General features: G+C 38.0%; 1 protein-coding gene across 5 annotated transcripts in view; it reads right to left on the reverse strand.

Annotated features, from left to right (window-relative positions):
• Nucleotides 1-25772, reverse strand: part of CSGALNACT2 (chondroitin sulfate N-acetylgalactosaminyltransferase 2) — a 73376-nt gene that overhangs the window by 27580 nt on the left and 20024 nt on the right. Inside the window, exon 7 of one of the 5 annotated variants that reach the window (XM_023558553.2) lies at nucleotides 1-25624. The exons of the other annotated variants lie outside the window; for them this stretch is intronic. Coding sequence (XP_023414321.2) covers nucleotides 25464-25624 — 161 coding nt within the window. The 3' untranslated portion in view covers nucleotides 1-25463. The remainder of the gene's footprint in view (nucleotides 25625-25772) is intronic. 5 annotated transcript variants of the gene reach the window in all.

Raw genomic sequence — 25772 nt, forward strand, 5'->3', positions numbered from 1 at the left:
TAACGTTTTGGTTGGTCTTACCAAAGAATTGCTGTAGACATTTTAAGAAACTAAGTCCCCTATTTGCTTTGTTTTATAAGCTTGGTTTATGAGCTGGCCTCACGGACTGGTATGTTTATGTGGTTCTTCTGTCTTGTTTTGTTCTGAGCTTGCCTCTGGTCTAGAGTGTTGTGTGTGAGTTTCTATCCTGTATCAGGTTGGAAGCCATGGCTGGCAGTTGCTCTTTTTTCATGAGGCCATCTTAAATCTGTTTTTTTTTTTTTTTTCCACTTTTATCCTGTCCATTAAGTGTGGTCTTTTTAGGAGAATTTGGGGTTTGCATCCCACTGCTCTCCTGCTCCCTCAGGGGTTCTCTGCTGAGTTCCCTGTCCCCTGTCAGGGTAGACATCGGTTGTGGCCGAGCACCATCTAGTTCTTCTGGTCTCAGGCTGCTGTAGTTTCTAGTTTATGTGGCCCTTTCTCTTAGGCTCATAATTAACTTGTGTCTTTGGTGTTCTTCATTCTTCCTTGCTCCAGGTGGGCTGAGACCAATTGATGCATCTCAGATGGCCACTTGCTAGCATTTAAGACCCCAGATGCCACTCACCAAAGTGGGACGCAGAATGTTTTCTTAATAGATTTTATTATGCCAACTGACTTAGATGTCGCCAGAAACCATGGTCCTCAAACCCCTGCCCCGCTTTGCTGGCCTTTGAAGCATTCAGTTTATTCAGAAAACTGCTTTTGGTTTAGTCCAGTTGTGTTGACCACTCCTGTATTGTGCACTGTCTTTCCCTTCACCTAAAATAAAACTTATCTACTATCTAATTAGTGAATACTCCTCTCCCTCCATCCCTCCCTCTCCCCTCTTTTAACCATCAAAGAATATTTTCTTCTCTGTTTAAACTGTTTCTCCAGTTCTTATAATGGTGGTCTTATACAATATTTGTCCTTTTGCAACTGACTAATTTCAGTCAGCATGTCTTCCAGATTTCTTCACGTTATGAAACGTTTCACGGATCATCATTGTTCTTTATCGATGTGTAGTATTCCATTGTGTGAATATACCATGATTTATTTATCAATTCATCCGTGGATGGGCACCTTGGTTGCTTTCAATTTTTTGCTGTTGTAAGCAGTACTGCAATGAACATTGGTGTGCTTATATCTGTTCGTGTAAAGGCTCTTATTTCTCTAGGATATATTCCAAGGAGTGGGACTGCTGGATTGTATGGTAGTTCTTTTCTAGTTTTTTAAATCTCAGATCTTTACTCATCCAAGAAAAACTGCTTCTGCGCCTCTCTTATAATCTGGGTTTTCAGTAGCTATTCTGAGAAACTTTGATATAAATTGGTCTATTTGAAAAGTGAACTGAAAAAGGATGGATTGTTTATTTTGATTGATATAACAATGCCTTAAAAAGGACAAATTATTCTAAATTGCTTTTCTAAAGAATTCTTTAAAGCACACAGAAGATACAGTTACGACAATGTAATAATTTCCTACCTCCAAATGGTATTATATTAGATTAGAACTTTATTCTGATCGGTTTAGTGATAAATAAGCATTTATATAAACTTAATAGGCCGAATATTTCCAGGAATTAAAGTTCATTTGTTCTGACAAAGATTTTTATGTTCTGTACTATGTCAATCTTTAAAGCAAACCCTTTCTAGGAACTTAAGCTAGATACTACATGACGTGTTTTACTTAGGGAAAAGGGAGCAATTTTTATTAGTTTCAGAATGAGAAGTGGGAGGCATAGGCCAAACCTAGAGAAGGTAAAAAAAAAAAAAAAAGCTAGCCAAGAACTGATGGATTTATTTGCAGACTTGCTAAAGAGCTTTGGTAGTTACTGGGCAGATAAAAGGTTGTGACAAAGGCAAAACTGCTTGCCAAGAGAATAAATCAAAAACCAAACCCAGTGCCGTCGAGTTGATTCTGACTCATAGCAACCCTATAGGACAGAGTAGAACTGCCCCCATAGAGTTTCCAAGGAGCGCCTGGCGGATTTGAACTGCCGACCCTTTGGTTAGCAGCCATAGCATTTAACCACTACACCACCAGGGTTTCCACCAAGAGAATAGTAATGGGTAAATGGAAAATAATTTGGCTATCACTTGTCTTTCTAAATACCCAAGCCAACCTAAACACATGTAAATGAACTGAGATTGATCCATTCTTTTCTTTGACAACTAGCCAGAGAGAAGGAGGCCAGGGCAGGATCAGGCGTCCTTGGCACACACCCCCTGAGGCCAATGTTACTCCATGGGATCTTCTTGAAGAAAGAGCCCCACCAACCAGGTGAAGACTTTTTAAGACAAAAGAAAACAATAATGCAGACACTGATGAAGTTTAAAATAAGAAAAATCCTGTCTTAATACAAATTATCAGAAATTGGGTGGATCATCATAAAAAAACTGTAAACAAGTCCTCTCTAATGTACAGGAATTTTAAGAAGCCAAATGACAGAAATCACAATGAGACACACCTGAAATTAAATGGTAAGGTGGAATAAAGACATCTTTTATACCAAAAACCAGTCAATAAAATCTAAAGTTAGAGGAGGATAACACAGGAAATGGTAAAGGTTTGAATGAAAACATAAGACTATTTAAACAAACTTTATTTCAACAGTAATTATGTTCTGTAGTATACTCATTGCTGTTGAGTACATCTCAACTCATAGCTACCCTACAGGACAGAGCAAAACTGCCCCATATGGTTTCCAAGGAGTGGCTGGTGGATTTGAACTGCTGACCTTTTGGTTTGCAGCCGAGCTCTTAACCACTGTGCCAACAGGGCTCCTTGTGATATATAGGCTTAAAATAATTTCCAAGATCTTTAGGTAATTTACTGATATTGAGTTCATAGATATTCATTTATAATTTAAGTTTATATACTTTTGTTTTTTATGCCACAGAAAAAGAAAAAAATATATATATGTATGTATGCATATATATTTGGGCCTACTGAGCGTGTTCATTTTTGCCACTTAAAGGGTTATACTATAAGACATATGTGACAAAAATAGAAAACTTAAAATATTTATTAAAAGGGAATTTATTTGATACGGTCAAAGTTTTCATCTACCATGGCTTAAGTCTGACGTGTTAATTTATAAGATTTTTAAGAGCTTTAGTGTCAAAAGCATATAAAGCAAAAAAAAAAATTGGGTTTCTTGCTAACAAAATTTTCTTTACTGAAGAACGGATTTATTTTTTGTGTAATCTGCCTTGAAAGCAAGGGTTCGGTGCCTCATTCTTGGGTTCATGCTGAGCCACAAGTATTGTTTCTTAGTGACCTATAATAAACTCCTGACAACTCTGAAACTTTGTGGAAAGCCACCAAAGATTTGTTTTTGGTTTATAAAGGGAAAAGTGTTAAAAGGGAAAGGTGTATTTAATGTGTTATGAGTTACACACCAAATTTTCTTGGGGTTAAAAATACGTCATTGATGTTTGTCTGATATTAGACAACACAAACGTAGTATTATCAGTCACAATTTTAGTTATTTTAATTGCAAACTCGGTCACAATTTTGTTCCTTTTGAATCTAACAATGGTTTTAATGGGCATTCATATCATTTACCCATGGACTTTTTTTTTTTAAACTATTCAGATGTTTACAGGCTTGATAATCTTGGTATATCCTGACTATAATCTGACACCTCATGATTATTATGAGTTATATCTGAAGCTCTTTGAAAACCTTCATCATGTTTAGAGATATTTTTGTAAGTTTTTTTTAATTTGACTTTATTTGCCTTTGCATTACTTTTGTAATTAACTCTCATCATTTCTTCCACTTTTAAGAATTATTATTGTAAGTTAATCATAGGCATATCAAGTTTTGTCATCTGCAGATAAGGTTTTACTTTGCTGACTCACTGAAAACGCCTCACCAAAATATTTCAACAAAAGACGGGCTATCTGGATAAGTAAAGCATTACTGAAAAAGAAGAAGAAAGTGGGAGGCCTCACTCTAACTGATTTTAGAACATATTATATAGCCACAGTAGTCAAAACAGCCTGGTACTGGTACAACAACAGGCACATAGACCAATGGAACAGAATTGAGAACCCAGATATAAATCCATCCACATATGAGCAGCTGATATTTGAAAAAGGCCCAGTGTCAGTTAATTGGGGAAAAGATAGTTTTTTTAACAAATGGTGCTGGCATAACTGGATATCCATTTGCAAAAAAATGAAACAGGACTAATATTGTTCTATCTCCTAGTTCATTATGTAGCCCATGGGTACTTAAAAGCTTGCAAGGGGTCATCCAAGGTGCAACAATTAGTCTCTGCTCCTCTAGAGCACCAGAAGAAAGGAAAGCCAGGGAGCGGAGGAACTAGACTCCATGTCTGATTACCTCCATTAACAGTTGTCTCACTTGCCAAGAGGCTAGAGGAATCAATGGTACCCAGCTACCATTACTGAACATTTGTGATCAAAGATTCTATAGCAGAATCATGATCAGATGGCAGGAATGACAAAATTATTTTGATTCTCCTGGAATCCAGATTACTGGGTTCACGGAACTGGGGTGACCTACCCAGGCCATGTGCCTTAGGTGCTGTTATGGACTGAATTGTGTCCCCCAGAAATACATGTATCAATTTAGTAGGCCATGATTCCCAGTATGTGTGATTAGCCACCATTTTGTCATCTGATGTGATTTTCCTACTTGTTGTAAATCCTGTCTCTGACATTGATGAAACGGAACTAGTGGCAGATATGGTAATGAGGCAAGACTCTATGTACAAAATCGGACTGTGTCTTGAGCCAATCTCTTTTGAAATACAAAATAGAGAAGTGAGCAGAGAGACACGGGTGCCTCATACCACCAAGAAAGCTGCACCAGGAGCAGAGTGTGTACTTTGGATCTGGGATCTCCGTGCCTTAGAGGTTCCCAGTCAGGGGAAGATTGAGGACAAGGACCTTCCTCCAGAGCCGACAGAGAAAGACCTCCCCTGAAGCTGGCACTCTGAATTTGGACTTCTAGCCTCCTAGACTGTGAAAGAACAAATGTCTGTGTATTAATGCCATCTACTTCTGGTATTTCTGTTATAGCAGCCCTAGATAACTAAGACGGATATACTTTTGAGCCATGAAGAACCTGGTTCCCTGGAGTCACCTTCAGGTCAAAAAACAGCTTAGCATGGAGCTTAGCACAGCACTTTTTGCTTTAGGAACTGGGTTCTTTAATTATGTCCAGCCAGCTTTGAGAAGTAGGAATGCCAGGGTCTGACTAGAGCCTGTTTTAGAATGTATGGCATGTCCTGGCGACTGCTTCTGTAACCTATCCTGGGCTTTGATGCTACCTCTTGAGAAATTAACATAACAATGACCTATATAACCTACTTTCACTGCCCCTCTTTGGAGCACCTTCCTGACATGTTCAGGTGATGCTGCCCAATTCAAGTTACATATACTCACAATAAATATATTCTGTTAAACTAATTTTTGGTGTTTTTCTAAGCAGTTTAGGTTTTTGACTATTCTAAAATTAAAAATGATAAAATGCAATGCCCATATAATTGTGTATAAAAATAATTTGGCTTTTGTAATATTCGTAAACGTACAAAATTCTAGCTTCCACTTTTGAATGGCTGTATGAAGTGCTCCTCAGACTCACCCACCACTGAAACAAACATAATAAATGAAAACTGTTTAAAAATCAACCATTTATAAGTCTCTGAAAATTGTCCTAAGAGCATATAGCAAATAAATATTTATGTAAGAAAATCAACTAAATTTCAGTAAGAACAGTGAGAGTTACTTCAGGCATGATCCACTGACTCCCCACCCCACACCCAATCGCAGCTCAGCATGATGAACACTCCCTCCTCTTAACTCCTAGTCAACGGATACAGTATCTCACGTTGAGGGAAGGCCACCAGCATTCCTCAAGCCTCCCACCCTGCTCCAAACTACAGAGACTAAATACCAGGATAGTGAAGTTCAGATGCTGGGGGCCCCCTTCCTCCTCATAGAGTGGAGGCTCCACCCCAGATGTGGCAGGCTGAGAATACTGGGGCTCCATCACTCTTGCCTCACCTTGCTCATAAGGCAAAGGTTCCACAGTGGGAGACGAAAGGCAAAAAGTCCAGAGGCTACTGTACCTACCCAGAAAGCTGCTCATAGGAGTATCACTCTGAGAGAAGCGTGGCACTGTCCTTACCCTTAGCTCTGGAACATGGTCTCAGAGATTTTGCCCAGGGGAAAAGGCAAGTCTTAAGAACCGGGAGCTTCAAAGTCATCCCCAAAGGAACTGACTTTATTGGAATCAGAGTGTGAGGAAGTTCAAGCCTAAAGGAGCTCTCAATAATAATGGAGACTTTGGTAGTAAGAAATTAAGAGGAGATTGGTAGCTCCATTAGAGCAACAAGATAAACTGTATCCCAACAAGTTAATCAGAGAAAACCAGGAAAAGAGGCAGCTAAGAAGAGCCCACCTGGGGGTAAAGAGGCCTGTAAAATAGTCAAAAACCTAAATTGCTTAGAAAACTCCAAAAGAGCTCCAATTTAACTGGGTTAGATGGTGAAGCAGTTTATGCTCCAGGTTATCATCAAAGACAATACAGCAATCAACCAGAAATTAATGGAACCTAACAGCTGGGAATTATGCCAACAGCGGTAAACAGCTTAACAGAGAAATAACAGAAGGAGACAAAGAAAGCTGTAGCCAAAATCACTGTCATACCACGCTGACGGTGCACATGTCCTAGGAGTGACATCAGGGCCTCATATTGCAGAGGGCAAGAGAGAAGATAAATTTCACTAAAATAGTCTAGCCAAGAGCCAAGTCAATAAATAAAAAAACAACCCACTTTCACTGTCCCCTCTTCAGAGTGCATTCCTGACATGTTCAGGTGATGCTGCCCAATTCAAGTTGTATATACTCACAATAAATATATTCTATTAAACTAATTTTTGGTGTTTTTCTAAGCAATTTAGGTTTTTGACTATTCCAAAATTTAAAATGATAAAATGCAATGTCCATATAATTGTGTATAACAATACTTGGCTTTTGCAATATTCAGAAATGTACAAAATTCTAGGTTCCACTTCTGAATGGCAGTATGAGGTGCTCCTCAGACTCACCCCCCACTGACAAGAACCATAATTGATGAAAAGTGTTTTTAAAATTCAACCATTTAAAGTGTCTGGAAATTGTTCTAACAGCATATAGCAAATAAGCAACAAAAAGAAGCCTGGGAGGGGGTCAGTATCCAGAATACATTGCCTAAAATGTCCAGTTTAAAAAAGAAAATTACAAGGCATCCAAAGAAACAGGAAAAGTGTGACCCATATGCTAAAATTAAGCAAGCAACAAAAACTGCCTGTGAGAAGGTCCAGATGTCAGACTTAACAAAGATTCCAAATCAGACATTATCAACATATGCAAAGAGCTAAAGAAACCAGGCTTGAAGTAAAGGTAGGTATGATGACACTGTCTCATCACACAGAATACATTAATGAAAAGAAAGACATTACGTTAAAAAGAACCAAGATATTCTGGAGTTAAGAAGTACATCACAGAAATAAAAAATTCATGGCAGGGGTCAACAGTAGATCTGAACTAAAAGAATCAGTGAATTGCAACACAGGTTCGTAGAGATTATAAAATCTGAACAAGAGAGGGAAAGAATGAAGAAAAACAAATAGTGCCTCAGAGAAATGTAGGGCACCAAAAAGCACACTAAAAAACACTATGAAAATACCAGAAGAGGATAGTACAAAAGGAGCATAAAAATATTCAAAGAAATAACAGCTGAAAATCTCCATATGTGAACAAAACACTAATCTACATATCAAAGAATCTAAAGGAACTCCAGAAAAGATAAAAGTAGTGATTCACATCCAGACACATCATAGTAAAATTACTGAAAGAAAAAATTTTAAAAGCAGCAAAGAAAAATGACTCATCATGAATAAGAGAAGCAAAATAAGATTAAACAGCTGACTTCTCATCAGAAACAATAAAGGAAAGAAGGCAATGAAATGGCATATTGAAAATCCTAAATGAAAAAAAATCTATCAGCCAAGAAACTATAGCCATCAAAACCATCTTTCAAAAATGAAGGTGAAATGAAAACATTTCCAGATAAACAACTGAAAGAATCTGTGTCCAGCTGACCTGCCTTTTAAAGCTGAAAGAAAGTATCCCCAGATGGCAATTCAAATCCACATTTAAAGAAAAAAGCCAGTAAAGGTAATTATATGATTATAAATACAGTATAAAAGCATTTATTCTTCCTTAACTATAACTTTAAAAGCAACTGTATAAAACAACATGTACATACAGCCCCAGTATGACGAACAAGTTCCATTCCTAAGTCTGTGTTTAAAAAAAATTAAAAAAGGGGGAGGCGGGGCCAGATGGCAGAATAGCCAGACACTTCCAGCTAGTCCCTCTTACAACAAAGACCCGAAAAAACAAGTGAAACAATTGTGTTTATGACAACATAAGAGTGCAGAACATCAAAGGAAAAGGTAGAAAACAGACTGTGGAAGATTCAGTACACAAGAGAGGAGCTGACGGACTTAAATCGCTGGGATTCCTCAGGAACAATTCCTGGGAGCAGCTGGGGCGGGTTGGTAGTAGCCTTTGGCCGTAGTTTCCTCAGGAAGCAGCCAGTTGCACAGCCTACTCACACCTCCAGAACCAGAGAAGAATGGTGCTTTTGGCAAAAGCTAACTTCTTGCTTATATTCTACCACACCCCCCGCCCCAAGCCATCTTAAGTGGCTATTGATTTCCCTGGGCCTCAGACAGGCCCTGCTGAGCACCAGGAGCCATCCTCCTGGCCTTGGAGAAGGAATAAATTTGCAATTGGGGGAAAAGATAATTTGCCAGCTCTACTAATGTGGAGGACTCAGGAGAGAAGCACCTCCTGTCCAGGCATAAACGGTCCATGGACTTTGAATACCTTCCCCCCCCCCCCATGGACCTGTGTGGGCCTATTTCAGGAGAATAGGCCCTTGCAGGCAGACTACAACTGTTTCAGCTGTGCAGTGAAGAGGTGGGTGTTTGATGTTTTAAACCATTTTACCAATTAAACAGGGTCCTCACGTACCCACATCAGGGGCCTAAGGACTGGTGGCTCCACTCAGGTCTCCCAGCCACCAACGACAAGGTTCTAAGGATAACTGGTACCTCCCAGTTCTTACAACCAAAAACACTGGGTGCCCACGGTCTGTCAGCAGAACCCACACACCTGTACACTCTAGGGAGCAGGGACACAATTTCCTCAGAGACACCTGGGGGACGATTCTCATCCCCATGCCTTGTTAACCGTGTGACCCCCTGCTGCAACCAGATACTGGAACCTACACCAATCCCCCCTGCCCCCTAATACTGCAGGACAGAACCAGTACCACACACTTGATGATCAGCTACCTGGACACCTGAGCTGAATTCACCTAGGAAAAGTGAATGGGCTCCTAGACTGATACACCTGATAACAGTTCTAGCCATCTGGGGACAGGACGTTTGAGCTTCAAAGGCAAAAATAATTAAGCTAGCTCACTCAAGCAACCCATTTAGGCACAGCAAAACAAAACAAAGCAAGAAGCTACGATATAGTAAGCAAACATAAAATAAACTAATACGATAACTTATAGATGGCTTGGAGACAACAGTCAATATCAAGTCACCTAAAGAAACAGAACATGATTGCCTCAACAAGCTCTCAAAACAAAGAATCAATGCATCTTCTGGATGAAGGTGCCTGCCTGGAATTATTGGATGCAGAATTCAAAAGATTACCATACAAAACTCTTCAAGACATCAGGAATGAGATTAGGAAACAGATCAGGAAATATGCAGAACAAGCCAAGTAACACAAAGATAAAGTAGTTGACGAAATTAAAAAGGTTATTCAAGAACACAGTAAAAAATTTAATAAGCTGCAAGAATCCACAGAGACAGCATTCAGAAATTCCTAAGATTAACAATAAAATTACAGAATTAGACAACTCAAAGAAAGTCAAAGCAGCAGAACTGAGCAAGTGGAAAGCAGAATTGGTGAACTTGAAGATAAAGCACTTGGCACCAATATATTTGAAGAAAAATCAGATAAAAGAATTTAAAAAATTGAAAAAACTTAAGAATCATGTGAGACTCCATCAAGAGAAAGAACCTATGAGTGATGGGAGTACCAGAACAGGGAGGGATAACAGAAAATACAGGGAGAATTGTTGAAGATTTGTTGGCAGAAAACTTCTATGATATTGTGAAAGATGAGAAGGTATCTACCCAAGATGCTCATTGAACTCCACATCACGTAGATTTCAGAAGAAAGTCACCAAGACATATTATAATCAAACTTGTCAGAACCAAAGATAAAGAGAGAATTTCAAGAGCAGCTAGAGATAAACGAAAAGTCATCTACAAAGGAGAATCAATAAGAATAAGCTTGGACTACCCGGCAGAAACCAGGCAGGCAAAAAGGCAATGGGATGACTTATATAAAGCATTGAAGGAAAAAATTGCCAGCCAAGAATCATATATCCAGAAAAACTGACTCTCAAATATGAAGGCAAAATTAGGGCATTTCCGGATAAACAAAAGTTTAGGGAATTTGTAAAAACCAAACCAAAACTACAAGAAATACTAAAGGGACTTCTTTGGTTAGAAGATCAACAATATCAGGTATCAACCCAAGACTAAAACACTGGACAGGGTACTCAGAGTACTCAACCCAGACAGGAAACTCAAAAAAATCAATCAAGATTAAAAAATGCTCAAAACAGGAAAACACCAATGTTATTACTTAAAGAGGACATTAAAACAATTGAGAGAATAAGAAATGTAGTCATAGATCTTTCATATGCAGATGAAGACGAGGCGATATGAAGAAATAAAAGTTAGGTTTGAACTTAGAAAAATACGGGTAAATATTGAGGTAACCACAAGGGAGACTAACTGTTCTACTCATCAAAATAAAATGCAAGAAAAAAAAAAATACTCAGCAGAAACAAAATCAACAACAACGAATAAGAGGAAAAGACAATATATAAACTTCTCAGCACAAAAAATTAAGCAGGAAAAAGAAACAGTAAACAACACACAAAAAAGACATCAAAATGACAGCAGTAATCTCATATCTATAATTACACTGAATGTAAATGCACTAAATGCACCAATAAAGGGACAGAGAGTGGCAGGATGGATTCAAAAAAGACGACCCGTCCATACGCTGCCTGCAAGAGTCACACCTTAGATTTAGAGACACAAAGTGAAGTTCAAAGGATGGAAAAAAATACAGCAAGCAAACAACAACCAAAAAAGAGCAGGAGTGGTAGTATTAATTTCCAACAAAATAAACTTTAAATCCACCAAAAAGGATACAGAAGGACAGTATATAATGATTAAAGGGACAATATACCAGAAGGATATGACCATATTAAATATTTATGCACCCAATGACAGGGCTGCTAGATACATGAAACAAACTCTAACAGCACTGAAAAGTGAGATAGAAAGCTCTACAATTATAGTAGGAGACTTCAACAGACCACTTCTGGTAAAGGACACGACGTCCAAAAAGAAGCTCAATAAAAACACTGAAGATCTAAATGCCATAATCAACCAACTTGACCTTATAGACATATACAGAACACTCCCCCAACAGCAGCCAAGTATACTTTCTTTTCTAGTGCACATGGAGCAGTCTCTAAAATAGACCACATATTAGGTCATAAAGCAAGCCTTAGCAGAATCCAGAACATCGAAATATTACAAAGCAACTTCTCTGACCATAAGGCCATAAAAGTAGAAATCAATAATAGGAAAAGCAGGGAAAAGAAATCAAACACATGGAAACTGAACAATACCCTGCTCAAAAAAGACTGGATTATAGAAGACATTAAGGATGGAATAAAGAAATTCGGAGAATGAAAACACTTCCTAGCAGAACCTTTGGGACACAGCAAAAGCACTGCTCAGAGGTCAATTTATATCAATAAATGCGCACATACAAAAAGAAGAAAGGGCCAAAATCAGAGACTTATCCCTACAACTTGAAGAAATAGAGAGCAACAAAAGAAACCCTCAGGCACCAGAAGAAAGCAAATAATAAATATTAGGGCAGAATTAAATGAAACAGAAAACAGCTGAAAGAGTTAACGAGACCCAAAGCTGGCTCTTGGAAAAAATTAACAAAATTGATAAACCATTGGCCAAACTGACAAAAGAAAAACAGGAGAGGAAGCAAATAACCTGAATAAGAAATGGGATGAGTGAAATTAAAACAGGCCCAACTGAAATTAAAAGAATCGCACCGGATCACTATGAAAAATCGTACTCTAACAAATCTGAAAACCTAGAAGAAATGGATGAATTCCTAGACACACACTACCTACCTAAACTAACACAAACAGAGGTAGAACAACTAAATAGACCCATAACAAAAGAGATTGAAAAGGTAATCAAAAAACTCCCAACCAAAAAAAAGCCCTTGCCCAGGCAGCTTCACCACAGAGTTCTACCAAACTTTCAGAGAAGAGTTAACACCACTACTACTAAAGGTATTTCAGAGCATAGAAAAGGATGGAATACTCCCAAACTCATTCTATGAAGCCAGCATATCTCTGATACCAGAACTAAAGATACCACTAAAAAAGAAAATTACAGACCGTATCCCCCATGAATTCATATGCAAAAATCCTCAACACAATTCTAGCCAATAGAATTCAACAACACACGAAAAAAATAATTCACCATGACCAAGTGGGATTCACAGCAGGTACAGAGAGATGCTTCAGCATTAGAGAAACAATTAATGTAATCCATCATACAAATAAAACAAAAGACAAGAACCAACCACATGATCTTATCAATTGATGCAGAAAAGGCATTTGATGAAGTTTAACACCCATTCATGATAAAAACTCTCAGCAAAACAGGAATAGAAGGAAAATTTCTCAACACAATAAAGGGCATTTATACAAAGCCAATAGCCAACATCATCCTAAATGGAGAGACCCTGAAAGCATTCCCCTTGAGACTGGGAACCAGGCAAGAATACGTTTTATCACCACTCTTATTGAACATTGTGCTGGAGGTCCTAGCTAGAGCAATTAGGCTAGATAAAGAAATAAAGGGCATCCAGACTGGCAAGGAAGAAGTAAAAGTATCTCTATTTGCAGATGACATCATCTTATACACAGAAAACCCTAAGGAATCCTCCAGAAAACTGCTGAAACAAATAAAAGAGTTCTGCAGTTTATCGGGATACAAGATAAACTTACAAAAATCAGTTGGATTCCTCTACACCAACAAAAAGAACATCGAAGAGGAAATCACCAAATCAATACCACTCGCAGTAGCCCCCAAGAAGATAAAATACTTAGGAATAAATCTTACCAGAAATGTTAAAGACCTATACAAAGAAAACTACAGTACACTTCTGCAAGAAACCAAAAGAGCCCTACATAAGTGGAAAGACATACCTTGCTCATGGATAGGAAGACTTAACATTGTAAAAATATCTATTCTACCAAAAGCGATCTATACATTTAATGCAATTCCGACCCAAATTCCAACAACATTCTTTAGTGAGGTGCAGAAACAAATCACCAACTTCATATGGAAGGGAAAGAGGCCCAGGATAAGTAAAGCATTACTGAAAAAGAAGAACAAAATGAAAGGCCTCACTCTACCTGATTTTAGAACCTATTGTACCGCCACAGCAATCAAAACAACCTGGTACTGGCACAAGAACAGATACATAGACCAATGGAACAAAATTGAGAATGCAGACATAAATCCATCCACATGTGAGCAGCTGATATTTGACAAAGGCCCCAAGTCAGTTAAATTGGGAAAAGACAGTCTCTTTAACAAATGGTGCTGGCATAACTGGATATCCATCTGCAAAAAAATAAAACAAGACCCATACCTCATACCATGCACAAAAATGAACTCAAAATGGATCAAAGACCTAAATATAAAATCTAAAACGATAAAGATCATGGAAGACAAAATAGGAACAACATTAGGAGCCCCAATACATGGCTTAAACAGTATATAAAACATTACTAACAATGCAGAAGAGAAACCAGATAATGGGGAGCTCCTAAAAATAAAACACCTATGCTCATCCAAAGACTTCACCAAAAGAATAAAAAGATTACCTACAGACAGGGAAAAAGTTTTTAGCTATGACATTTCTGATCAGTGTCTGATCTCTAAAATCTACACGATACTACAAAAACTCAACAAGAAAAAGACAAATAATCCATTTAAAAAATGGGCAAAAGTATATGAACAGGTATTTCACTAAAGTAGACATTCAGGTTGCTAACACATACATGAGTAAATGCTCATGATCATTAGTCATTAGAGAAATGCAAATTAAAACTACAATGAGATTCTACCTCACCTCAACAAGGCTGGCATTAATCCAAAAAACACAAAATAATGAATGTTGGAGAGGTTGTAGAGACTGGAACACTTATACACTGCTGGAGGGAATGTAAAATGGTACAACCACTTTAGAAATCGATTTGGTGCTTCCTTAAAAAGCTAGAAAAAGAACTACCATAGGATCCAGCAATCTCACTCCCTGGAATATATCCTAGAGAAACAAGGGCCTGTACACGAACAGATAAATGCACACCCATGTTCACTGCAGCATTGTTCACGATAGCATAAAGATGCCAGCAACCAAAATGCCTATGAACAGATGAATGGATAAATAAATTATGTATATTCACACAGTGCAACAGTACGCATCAATAAAGAACAATGATGAATCTGTGAAACATTTCATAACACGGAGGAATCAGGAAGACATTATGGTGTGTGAAATTAGTCAGTTGCAAAAGGACAAATATTATATTAGACCACTATTATAAGAACTCGAAAAATAGTTTAAAGAGAGAAAAGGATATTCTTTCATGGTTACGAGAGCAGGGAGGGATGGAGGGAGAGGGTTTTTCACTAATTAGATAGTAGGTAACAAACTATTTTAGGTGAAGGGAAAGACAACACATAACACGGGAGAGTTAGCACAATGGACTAAATAAACCAAAAGCAAAGAAGTTTCCTGAATAAACTGAATGCTTCAAAGGCCAGCATAGCAGGGGCGGGGGTTTGCGGGCCATGGTTTCAGGGAACATCTAAGTGATCTGGCATAATAAAATCTATTAAGAAAACATTCTGCACCCCAATTTGAAGAGTGGCATCTAGGGTCTTAAAACACTACCAAGCAGCCATGCAAGGTGCAGTAATTGGTCTCAACCCACCTGAAGCAAAGGAGAATGAAGAACACCAAAGACACAAGGTAATTATGAGCCCAAGGGACAGGAAGAGCCACAAAACCCAGAGATGACTACAGCCTGAGACCAGAACAACTAGATGGTGCCTGGCTATAACCAATGACTGCCCTGACAGGGAATACAATAGAGAACCCCTGAGGAAACAAAAACAGCAGTGGGATGCAGACCCCAAATTCTTGTAAAAAGACCAGACGTAATGGTCTGACTGAGACTAGAAGGACCCCAGAGGTCATGGTCCCCAGACCTTCTGTTAGCAGGAACTATGCCCAAAGCCAACTCTTTAGACAGGGACTGGAGTGGACTGTGGGATAGAAAACGATAGTGGTGATGAGTAAGCATCTTGGATCAAGTAGACACATGAGACTATGTGGGCAGCTCCTGTCTGGTGGGGAGATGAGTGGGCAGAGGGTGTTAGAAGTTGGCTGAGAGGACACGAAAACAGGGAGTGGAAGGAAGGAGTGGGCTGTCTCATCAGAGGGAGAGCAACGAGGAGTATATAGCAAGGTGTATGTAACTTTTTATATGAGACTGACTTAGTTTGTAAACTTGCACTTAAAGCACAATTTTAAAAATGAAAAAAAGTTTAATTAAAAAAAAAGTGGAATGGCTATGCTAATATCAGAGAAAACAGATCTAGAACAACAAGTGTTACTAGAGATAAGGAGGAACATTTTAAAACAATAATAGGGTCAATCCATTGGGAAGATATAACACCTATAAACAGATATGCATGTAACGACAAAGCACCAAAATATGTGAAGCTTTTCAAAAACTAATAGAATTAAAGGGAGAAATAGGCAATTTAACAAAAATAGTTGGAAACTTCAATATCCCACTTTCAATAATAAATAGGATAGTGCACATCAGCGGGTGAATGGATAAACAACTTATACTATATTCACATAATGGAATACTACGCAACAGTAAAGAACAATGACGAATCTGTGAAACATCTCCTAATATGGAGGAATCTGGAAGGCATTATGCTGAGTGAAATTAGTCAGTCGCAAAAGGACAAACATTGTATGAGATCGTTATTGTAAAAACTCAAGAAAAGGTTTAAACACAAGAAGACATTCTTTGATGGTTATGAGTGTAGGGAGGAAGGGGGAGGGTAGGAGTATTCACTAATTAGTAGGCAAGAATTATTTTCTATGAAGGGAAGGAAAACACACAATACAGGGGAAGTCACCACAACTGGACTAATCCAAAAGCTAAGAAGTTTCATGAATACAACCAAAGACTTCGAGGAACCAAGTAGCCAGGGCGGGGTCTAGGGACCATGGTTTCAGGGACATCTAGGTCAACTGGCATAACAAAGTGTATTAAGAAAACGTTCTGCATCCCATTTTGGTGAGTGGTGTCTGGGGTCTTAAAAGTAACAAGCAGCCACCTAAAATGCATCAATGAGTCTCAACCCACTTGGTGCAAAGGAGAATGAAGAACACCAAAGGCTCAAGGAAAATATGATCCCAAGAGAAAGAAAGGGTCACATAAACCAGCCTGAGATCGGAAGAACTAGATGGTGCCCGGCTACCACCAATGACTGCCCTGACAGGGAACACAATAGAGAATCCCTGACAGAGCAAGAGACAAATGGGATGCAGATCTTAAATTCTAGTAAAAAGACCAGACTTAATGGTCTGGCTGAGACTGGAGAGACCCCAGAGGTCATGGCCCCTGGGCTCTCTGTTAGCCTAAAACTAAAACCATTCTTGAAGCCAACTCTTCAGACAAAGATTAGCCTGGACTATGAGACATAAAATAATACTGGTGAGGAGTGTGCTTCTTAACTCAAGTAGACACATAAGACTATGTGGGCAGCTCCTGTCTGGAGGCGAGATGAGAACGCCGAGGGGGACAGAAGCTGGTTGAATGGACACAGACAATACAGGGTGGAGAGAAGGAGTGTGCTGTCACATTGTAGGGAGAGCTACTGGGGTCACATAACTATGTGTGTATAAGTTTTTGCATGAGAAACTGACTTGAATTGTAAACTTTCACTTAAAGCACACACAAAAAATAAGATAAAATAACGAATAGGATAACTAGGCAGAAGATCAACAAGGAAACAGATACCTTGAACAACTCTATAAACTAACCGGACCTAACAGACATCTATAGAACACTGCATGCAAAAACAGCAGAATATACACATTTTTCTCAACTGCACATGGAATATTCTTCAGGATAGACTATGTATGCTAGACCATAAAACAACCTCGATAAATATAAAAGGACTGAAATCATACAGAGTGTGTCTCATTCACAGTGGAATGAAACTGGCAATAACAGAAATTTGGGAAATTCACAAATTTGTGAAAATGAAAAACAACCCAAAATAACCAGTTAGTCAAAGAATAAAAAAATCACAAGGAAAATTAAAAATTACTTTGAGGTAAATAAAAATGAACACACAACGTATCAAAACTTACAGCATGAACCTAAGGCAATCCTTAGAGGCAAATTTATACCCATAAACGCCTTTATTAAAAAAGAAGAAAAATCCCAAATTGATAACCTAAGCTTTTGCCTTAAAATATTGAAAAAAGAAGTCCAAACTAAACACAAAGTAATCAAAAAGAAGTAAATAGCAAAGATTAGAGAGGAAATCAATGAAATAGAAAATACAAAAGCGACAGAGAAAAGCAATGAAAACAAAAGTTGGTTCTTTGAAAAGATCAACAAAGTTGACAAATCTTTAGTAGGAATGACCAAGAAAAAAAAAGACTGAAATTACTAAAATCAAATAATGAAAGAGGGATCAGTACTTACAGAAGTAAAAAGATTATGAGAGATTACTATGAAGTATAAATCAATAAATTAAAAAAAATAATTTAAATACATGGACAGATTTCTAGAGAGACAAAAAATACTGAAACTGACTGAAGAGGAAATAAAAAATGTGAATAGACTTATAACAAGAAAAGAGACTGAATTACCATTAAAAAAAAAAAATACCCACAAAGAAAAGCCTAGGTACAGATGTCTTCACTGGTGAGTTCTTAAAGAAGAATACCAATTCCTCATAAACACTTGCAAAATATAAAAGAGGAGAACAAATAAACCAGATATGTTAGACTAGAAAAATTCACTTAATGCAAAAAAAATCAGTAAAGCTCATTCTATGACTCTAGTATCACCCTGATATCAAAACCAGACAAAAAAAAATCAGAAGGAAAGAAAACAGATCATTGCCTCTTACAAAAAGAGACATAAAAATCCTCAAAAACAAAAACACCAACCAAATCCAGCAATATTAAAAGATTATACAATATGACCAAATGAAATTTATCCCAGTAATCCAAAGTGCATTTGATACCTGAAAATCAATTAATGTAATAGACCATATTAATGAAACAAAGGACAACAACCACAGGATTTTCTCAAGAGATGCAGAAAAAGCATGTGCCAAAATACACATATCTCTTCATGATAAAAACACTTGACAAACTGGAAACAGACAGGAACATCTTCAACTGATAAAAGGCATCAATGACAAACCCGCAGCTAACACCATACTTAATGGTGAAAGCCTACATGCTTTCCACCTAAGATCAAGAAGAAGACAAGGATGTCTGCTCTTGCCACTTCTATTCAACACTGTACTATAGGTTCCAGCATGGACAATTAAGCAAGAAAATGAAATAAAAGGCATACGAACACGAAAGGAAGAAGTAAAATGACCTCTATTCACAGATGCCATGATCATCTATATAGCAAATCCCAAGATTTGCTATATACATAGCAATAAACTAATAGAATAAACAAATTCAGCAAGATTGCAAGATAGAAGATAAATATACAAAATTCAATTGCATTTCTATGTACTTTCAATGAATGATCCAAAGATGAAATTTAGAAAACAATTCCATTTATAATAGCATCAAAAAGATATTTAGAAATAATTTTAACAAGTGTAAGACCTGTGCTCTAAAAACTACAAAATACTGAGAAAGAAACAATAAAAAGATGATAACGTTCTAAAAGGCCAAAATCAATCTCGTAAAAAAAACTCTAAATCTTGCTCTTGAGTGCAGAGTAACAATAGCAAACAGAAGAAACAATGAAGTAAAAGAGCTAAATAGAAGACTTTAAAGGGTGACTCAAGAAACCAAAGCATTATAACGAAATGTGCAATGACCTGGAGTTACAAACCCAAAAGAGAAGAAAAAGCTGAAAGAACTGAAGAAAAACTACAAGCCTAGAGTTGCAATATTGGATTTTTATGGACAAAAAGCTGAATGGCACAGGAAGCATCATAAGAAGATGGAAGGAATACATAGAGTCACTGTATCAGAAAGAATTGGTTGATGTTTAACCATTTCAAGAGGTAGCATATAATCAAGAACCAACGGTGCTGAAGGAAGACGACACTGGTGAAAAACAAGACTCCAGGAATTGATGGAATGCCAATCGAGATGCTTCAGCAAATGGACGCAACGCTGGAAGCACTTGCTCATCTATGCCAAGAGATTTAGAAGACAGCTACTAGGCCAACTGCCTGGGAGAGATCCATATTTGTGCCCATTCCAAAGAAAGGCGATCAAAGTGGCATGTGAAAATTATCAAACAATACCATTAATATCACATGCCAAGTAAAATTTTGCTGAAGATAACTCAAAAACAGCTTCAGCAAAACGTCGACAGGGAACTGCCAGAAATTCAAGCTGGATTCAGAAGATATTCAAGCTGGATTCAGAAGATGATGTGGAACAAAGGGTATGACTGCTGATGTCAGATGGATCTTGGCTGAAAGCAGAGAACACCAGAAAGATGTTTACCTGTGTTTTACTGACTACACAAAGGCATTCAACTATGTAGATTATAACAAATTACGGGTAACAGTGAGAAGAACAGGAACTCCAGAACACTTAATTGTGCTCATGTGTAACTTGTACATAGATCAAGAGGCAGTTGTTTGTACAAAACAAGGGGATACTCAGTGGTTTAAAATTGGAAAAAGTGTGTGGCAGGGTTTTATCCTTTTACCTTACTTATCCAATCTGTGTGCTGAGCAAATAATCCCAGAAGCTGGTCTATACAAAGAAGAATGAAGCATTAGGAATGGAAAAAGACTCATTAACAACCTGCGATATTCAGATGGCACAACCTTGCCTGCTGAAGTGAAGAGGACTTGAAGCACTTACTGATGAAGATCAAAGACTACAACCTTCAGTATGGATTACACCTGAACATAAAGAAAACAAAAATCCTCACAACTAGACCAGTAAACAACATCATGATAACCAGAGAAAAGACTGAATATTGTCAAGGATTTCATTACACTCCAATCAACAATCAACCTCCATGGAAGCAGCAGTCAAGAAAATCAGACAATGTATTTCACTAGGCAGATCTGCTGCAAAAAACCTCTTTAAAATCTAAAAAACAAAGATGTCACTTTAAGGACTAAGGTGCACTTGGCCCAAGCCATGGTATTTTCAATTGCCTCGTATGCATGCGTAAGTGGGACAATGAAAAAAGATCAAAGAAGAACTGATGTATTTGAATTACGGTGTAGGTGAAGAATACTGAATTCTGCCAGAAGAACGAACAAATCTGTCTTGGAGGAAGTGCATACAGGATGCTCCTTAGAAGTGAGGATAGTAAGACTTTGTTTCACTTACTTTGGATGCATTATCAGAAGAGACGAATCTCTGGAGAAGGATATCAGGCTTGGTAAAGTAGAGGGTCAGTGTAAAAGAGGAAGACCCTTAATGAGATGGACTGACACAGTGGCTGCAACAATGGGCTCAAACTTATCTACTATTGTGAGGATGGCACAGGATAGGGCAACATTTTGTTCTGTTATACATGAGGTTGTTATGAGTCAGAGCCAACTCGACAGCACCTAACAACATTCTAAATAAATAAATAAAATTGTGTATGGATTGGAAGACAATACTGTTAAGATGACAATAATAACAAAGCAATCGCAGATTCAACGAAATCCCGAACAAATTCCAATGACCTTTTTTGCAGAAATTGACAAGCTGCTCTTAAAATTGATAAGATTTTAAAATACATAAGAGACAAGGGATATGGAATAGTCAAAACAATGATAAAAAATAAGAACGAAATTGGAGGACTCACACTTTCCCATTTCAAAACTTAATACAAAGCTACAGTGATCAAGACAGTGAGGAATGGCATAAGGAGAGAAGTATAGATCAATGGAGCAGAATTGAGAGTTCAGAAATAAACCCATCTATCTACAGTCAGCTGATTTTTGACAAAGGTGCCATGATAATTCAAAGCGAAAAAATATTCTTTTTAACAAATGGTGGTGGGATGAGTGGATAACCACATGGGAAGGAATGAAGTCGGAATCCTGCCTCACATCATATACAAAAATTAACTGAAGATGGATTTGCTGTTGTTGTTGTCAGGTGCCATCAAGTCAGTTCTGACTCATAGCGACCCTATGCACAACAGAACGAAATGTTGTCCGGTCCTGAGCCATCCTTACAATCATTGTTATGCTTGAGCTCATTGTTGCAGCCACTGTGTCAATCTACCTCGTTGGGGGTCTTCCTCTTTTCCGCTGACCCGGTACTCTGCCAAGCATGATGTCCTTCTCCCGGGACTGGTCCCTCCTGAAGACATGTCCAAAGTATGTAAGACACAGTCTTGCCATCCTTGCTTCTAAGGAGCATTCTGGTTGTACTTCTTCTAAGACAGATTTGTTCGTTCTTTTGGCAGTCCATGGTATATTCAATATTCTTCGCCAACGCCACAATTCAAAGGTGTCAATTCTTCTTCGGTCATCCTTATTCACTGTCCAGCTTTCACATGCATATGATGCAATTGAAAATACCATGGCTAAAAGTATAAAGCTCTTAGAAGAAAATACAGGCATAAATCTTCATAACCTGATTAGGCAATGATTTCTTAGATATGACACCAGAAGAAAAACTACAAAAAAGACTGGATATCATCAAAACTAAAAACTTCTTTGTTTCAAAGGATAGCATCAAAGAAGTGAAAAAACAACTCATGGAATGGGAGAAGATGTTTGTAAGTCATGTATCTCATAAGAGACTATCTAGAATAAAAGTACTCTATTCTAAAAAATACAGATAATGGCATAAACTGGCAAGGATACAAAGAAATGAGAAGCCTCATTCACTGCTGCTAGGAAATGCAAGCTGATGCAGCCTCTATGGAAAACAGTGCAGCATATCCTCTAAAGGGTAAATACAGCTACTCCATGACCCAGCCGTTCTATTCCTAGGTATAAAACCCAAGAGAAATGGAAACCTAGGCCTACACAGAAACTTAAACATGAATGTTCATGGAAGCAGTATTCAGAACAGTCAAAACGTGGAAAAAACTCAAATGTCCATGAACTGATAAACTGAAAGAAAATGCAGTATAGCCATACAACAAACATTATTCGCTAATAAAAAGAAATAAAGTTCTGATAAATGCTACAACATGGATGAACCTTGAAAATATTATGCTAAGTCAAAGAAGTTAGTCATAAAATACCATATATTGTATGATTCCATTATTATGAAATATCTAGAAGAAGCAAATCAATAGAAGTGAAAAGTGAGTTAGTGGTTGCCTAGCTGTGAGTGGAAAAGGTGGATAGTGGGAAATGGAGTGACGGCTGATGGGTATAGCGTTTCTTCTTGGGGTGATGATAATGTTCTATGCTTGACTGTGGTGACAGCTATACAATTCTGTCAATGATACACCTTAAATAGGTGAATTTTAGGGTATGTGAATTATATCTCAATAAAGTTACTATTTAAAAAAAAGAAAGCGACAGGAATGCCAAGCATTCAAGATACTGCTAAAAAAAAAAAAGGCATAAAAATCTGTTTTTGAGGGATTCTGAATGCTTGCTGTTTCATTAAGCAAGAAATTGGGAAAGGGTCATTAGTTTCATTTAATGTCTTTTTGTCATTTGCCGATTCTCCATTATAGAAATATTACAATGATAAAGAGATAAAAGGAGAAGATTTCCAAAACAGATGGCCGATTATAAAAATGAATGTAATATGGATATAAAATGCACATAAAATGTATTCTATGACTTCTAGTATAATGTGGAAAGGTAGCCAGGGAATCAGGAGACCTGGAACCAGGTTTCAGCTCTGCTTTATCAAACTATTCTCTGACACTTTTTTTTTTGCCAGATAAGACTGAAGCTAGGGTGAGGAAGGGAGCTTAGACCAGGTTCTCTGGGCCATCTTTAGGCTTAGGTGAATGGACAACCAGTGGCATCACTAGAGAGATGCTAGGGGTGTGGAATGCACTGGGTCATGCTGTCAGAGGGGATGACACCAAAGTGACAATAAAACCTGTGTGCAGTGTTTCAGCAGAAATTTATTATTTTTTATAAAAATATTCCTGTAATATGAACAGGGACTTCACCAAAGAAGACATTCAGGCACCTAACAGATACATGAGGAAATGTTCATAATCATTAGCCGTTAGAGAAATGCAAAACAAAACTACAATAAGACTATCTCACTCCAACAAGGTTGACATTAATCCAAAAAACACAAAATAATAAATGTTGGAGAGGTTGTGGAGAGACAAGAACACTTATACACTGCTGGAGGGAATGTAAAATGGTACAACCACTTTGGGAATCGATTTGGTGCTTCCTTAAAAAGCTAGAAATAGAACTATCATATGATCCAGCAATCCCACTCCTTGGAATATATCCTAGAAAAATAAGAGCCTTCACATGAACAGATATATGCACACCCATGTTCACTGCAGCACTGTTTACAACAGCAAAAAGATGGAGGAAGCAACCAAGGTGCCCCTCAACGGATGAATGGATAAATTATGGTATATTCACACAGTGGAATACTACACAACGATGAAGAACAATGATGAATCCGTGAAACATTTCATAACACGGAGGAATCTGGAAGGCATTATGCTGAGAAAAATTAGTCAGCTGCAAAAGGACAAATATTGTATGAGACCACTATTATAAGAACTCAGAGAATAGTTTAAACACAGAAGAAAATATTTTTTGATGGTTACAGAGTAGGGAGGGAGGGAGAGGGGTGTTCATTAATTAGATAGCACACAAGAATTATTTTAGGTGAAGGGAAAGGCAACACACACTACAGGAGAGGTCAACACAACTGGACTAAACCAACAGCTAAGAAGTTTCCTGAATATGCCTGAACACTTCGAGGAACAGAGTAGCAGGGGCAGGGGTCTGGGGACCATGGTTTCAGGGGACATCTAGGTCAACAAGCATAACAGAATGTATTAAGAAAACATTCTGCATCCCACTTTGGTGAGTGGTGTCTGGGGTCTTAAATGCTAGCAAGTGGCCACCTAAGATGCATCAATTGGTCTCAGCCCACCTGGAGCAAAGGAGAATGAAGAACACCAAAGACACAAGGTAATGATGAGCCCAAGAGACAGAATGGGCCACATAAACTGGAGACTACATCAGCCTGAGACCAGAAAAACTAAATGGTGCTCGGCTACAACCAATGACTGCCCTGACAGGGAACACAACAGAGAATCCCTGATGGAGCACAAGAACAGTGGGATGCAGATCTCAAATTCTCGTAAAAAGACCAGACTTAATGGTCTGACTGAAACTAGAAGGACCCCAGAGGTCATGGTCCCCAGACCTTCTGTTAGCCCAAGACTGGAACCATTCCTAAAGCCAACTCTTCAGACAGGGATTGGACCAGACCATAAAACAGAAAATGATACTGGTGAGAAGTGAGTTTCTTGACTCAAGTAGACACATGAGAGCATGTGGGCAACTCTTGTCTAGAGGTGAGAGCAACTCTTGTCTAGAGGTGAGATGAGAAGGCAGAGGGGGACAGGAGTTGGTTGAATGGACACGGGAAATACAGGGTGGAGAGGAAGAGTATGCTGTCTCATTAGGGAGAGACCAACTAGGAGTACATAGCAAGGTGTATGTAACTTTTTGTACGAGAGACTGACTTGATTTGTAAACTTTCACTTAAAGCACAGTAAAAAAAAATTTAAAAAAAGAACAAACAAAAAAAATCCCTGTAGTAGGGTCGCTATGAGTCGGAATCGACTCGATGGCACTGGGTTTTGGAGTTATAACAACGAAAACATTTTTTGTAAGCCCAGCTTACATGCATCAATGTATCTATAAGGCTAAACCTCTAGTTTAATTTACTTTCTGAACCTTCTAATGCACCCCGGTCTAGCTGTCATCATTACCCAATTGCAATGATGCTTGGAACCATGTAGTTTCGTCTGCACAAGCTACAAGGACGTGCTGTTGTTTCTGCTTCTGCCAGTGTTTTTATATTTGCTGATTTTATCAAATTTTCTGGTGTTTGAGCTACAATATTCTGGTTAATTAGCATTTGTGAATCTATTAAAGGAAAAGATGGAATGATACACAGGAATTACAATTTACAAGTAACATCAGCACAGAAAAACATTACTAAGGATTCCGTATGGTCTGGCACAGGAGAAGGTCACTATGGACAATTAAGCAAGTATCTCAACCCTCACTCCAA

This window comes from Loxodonta africana, chromosome 8 (assembly GCF_030014295.1).
Source record: "Loxodonta africana isolate mLoxAfr1 chromosome 8, mLoxAfr1.hap2, whole genome shotgun sequence".
Lineage (NCBI taxonomy): Eukaryota > Metazoa > Chordata > Mammalia > Proboscidea > Elephantidae > Loxodonta > Loxodonta africana.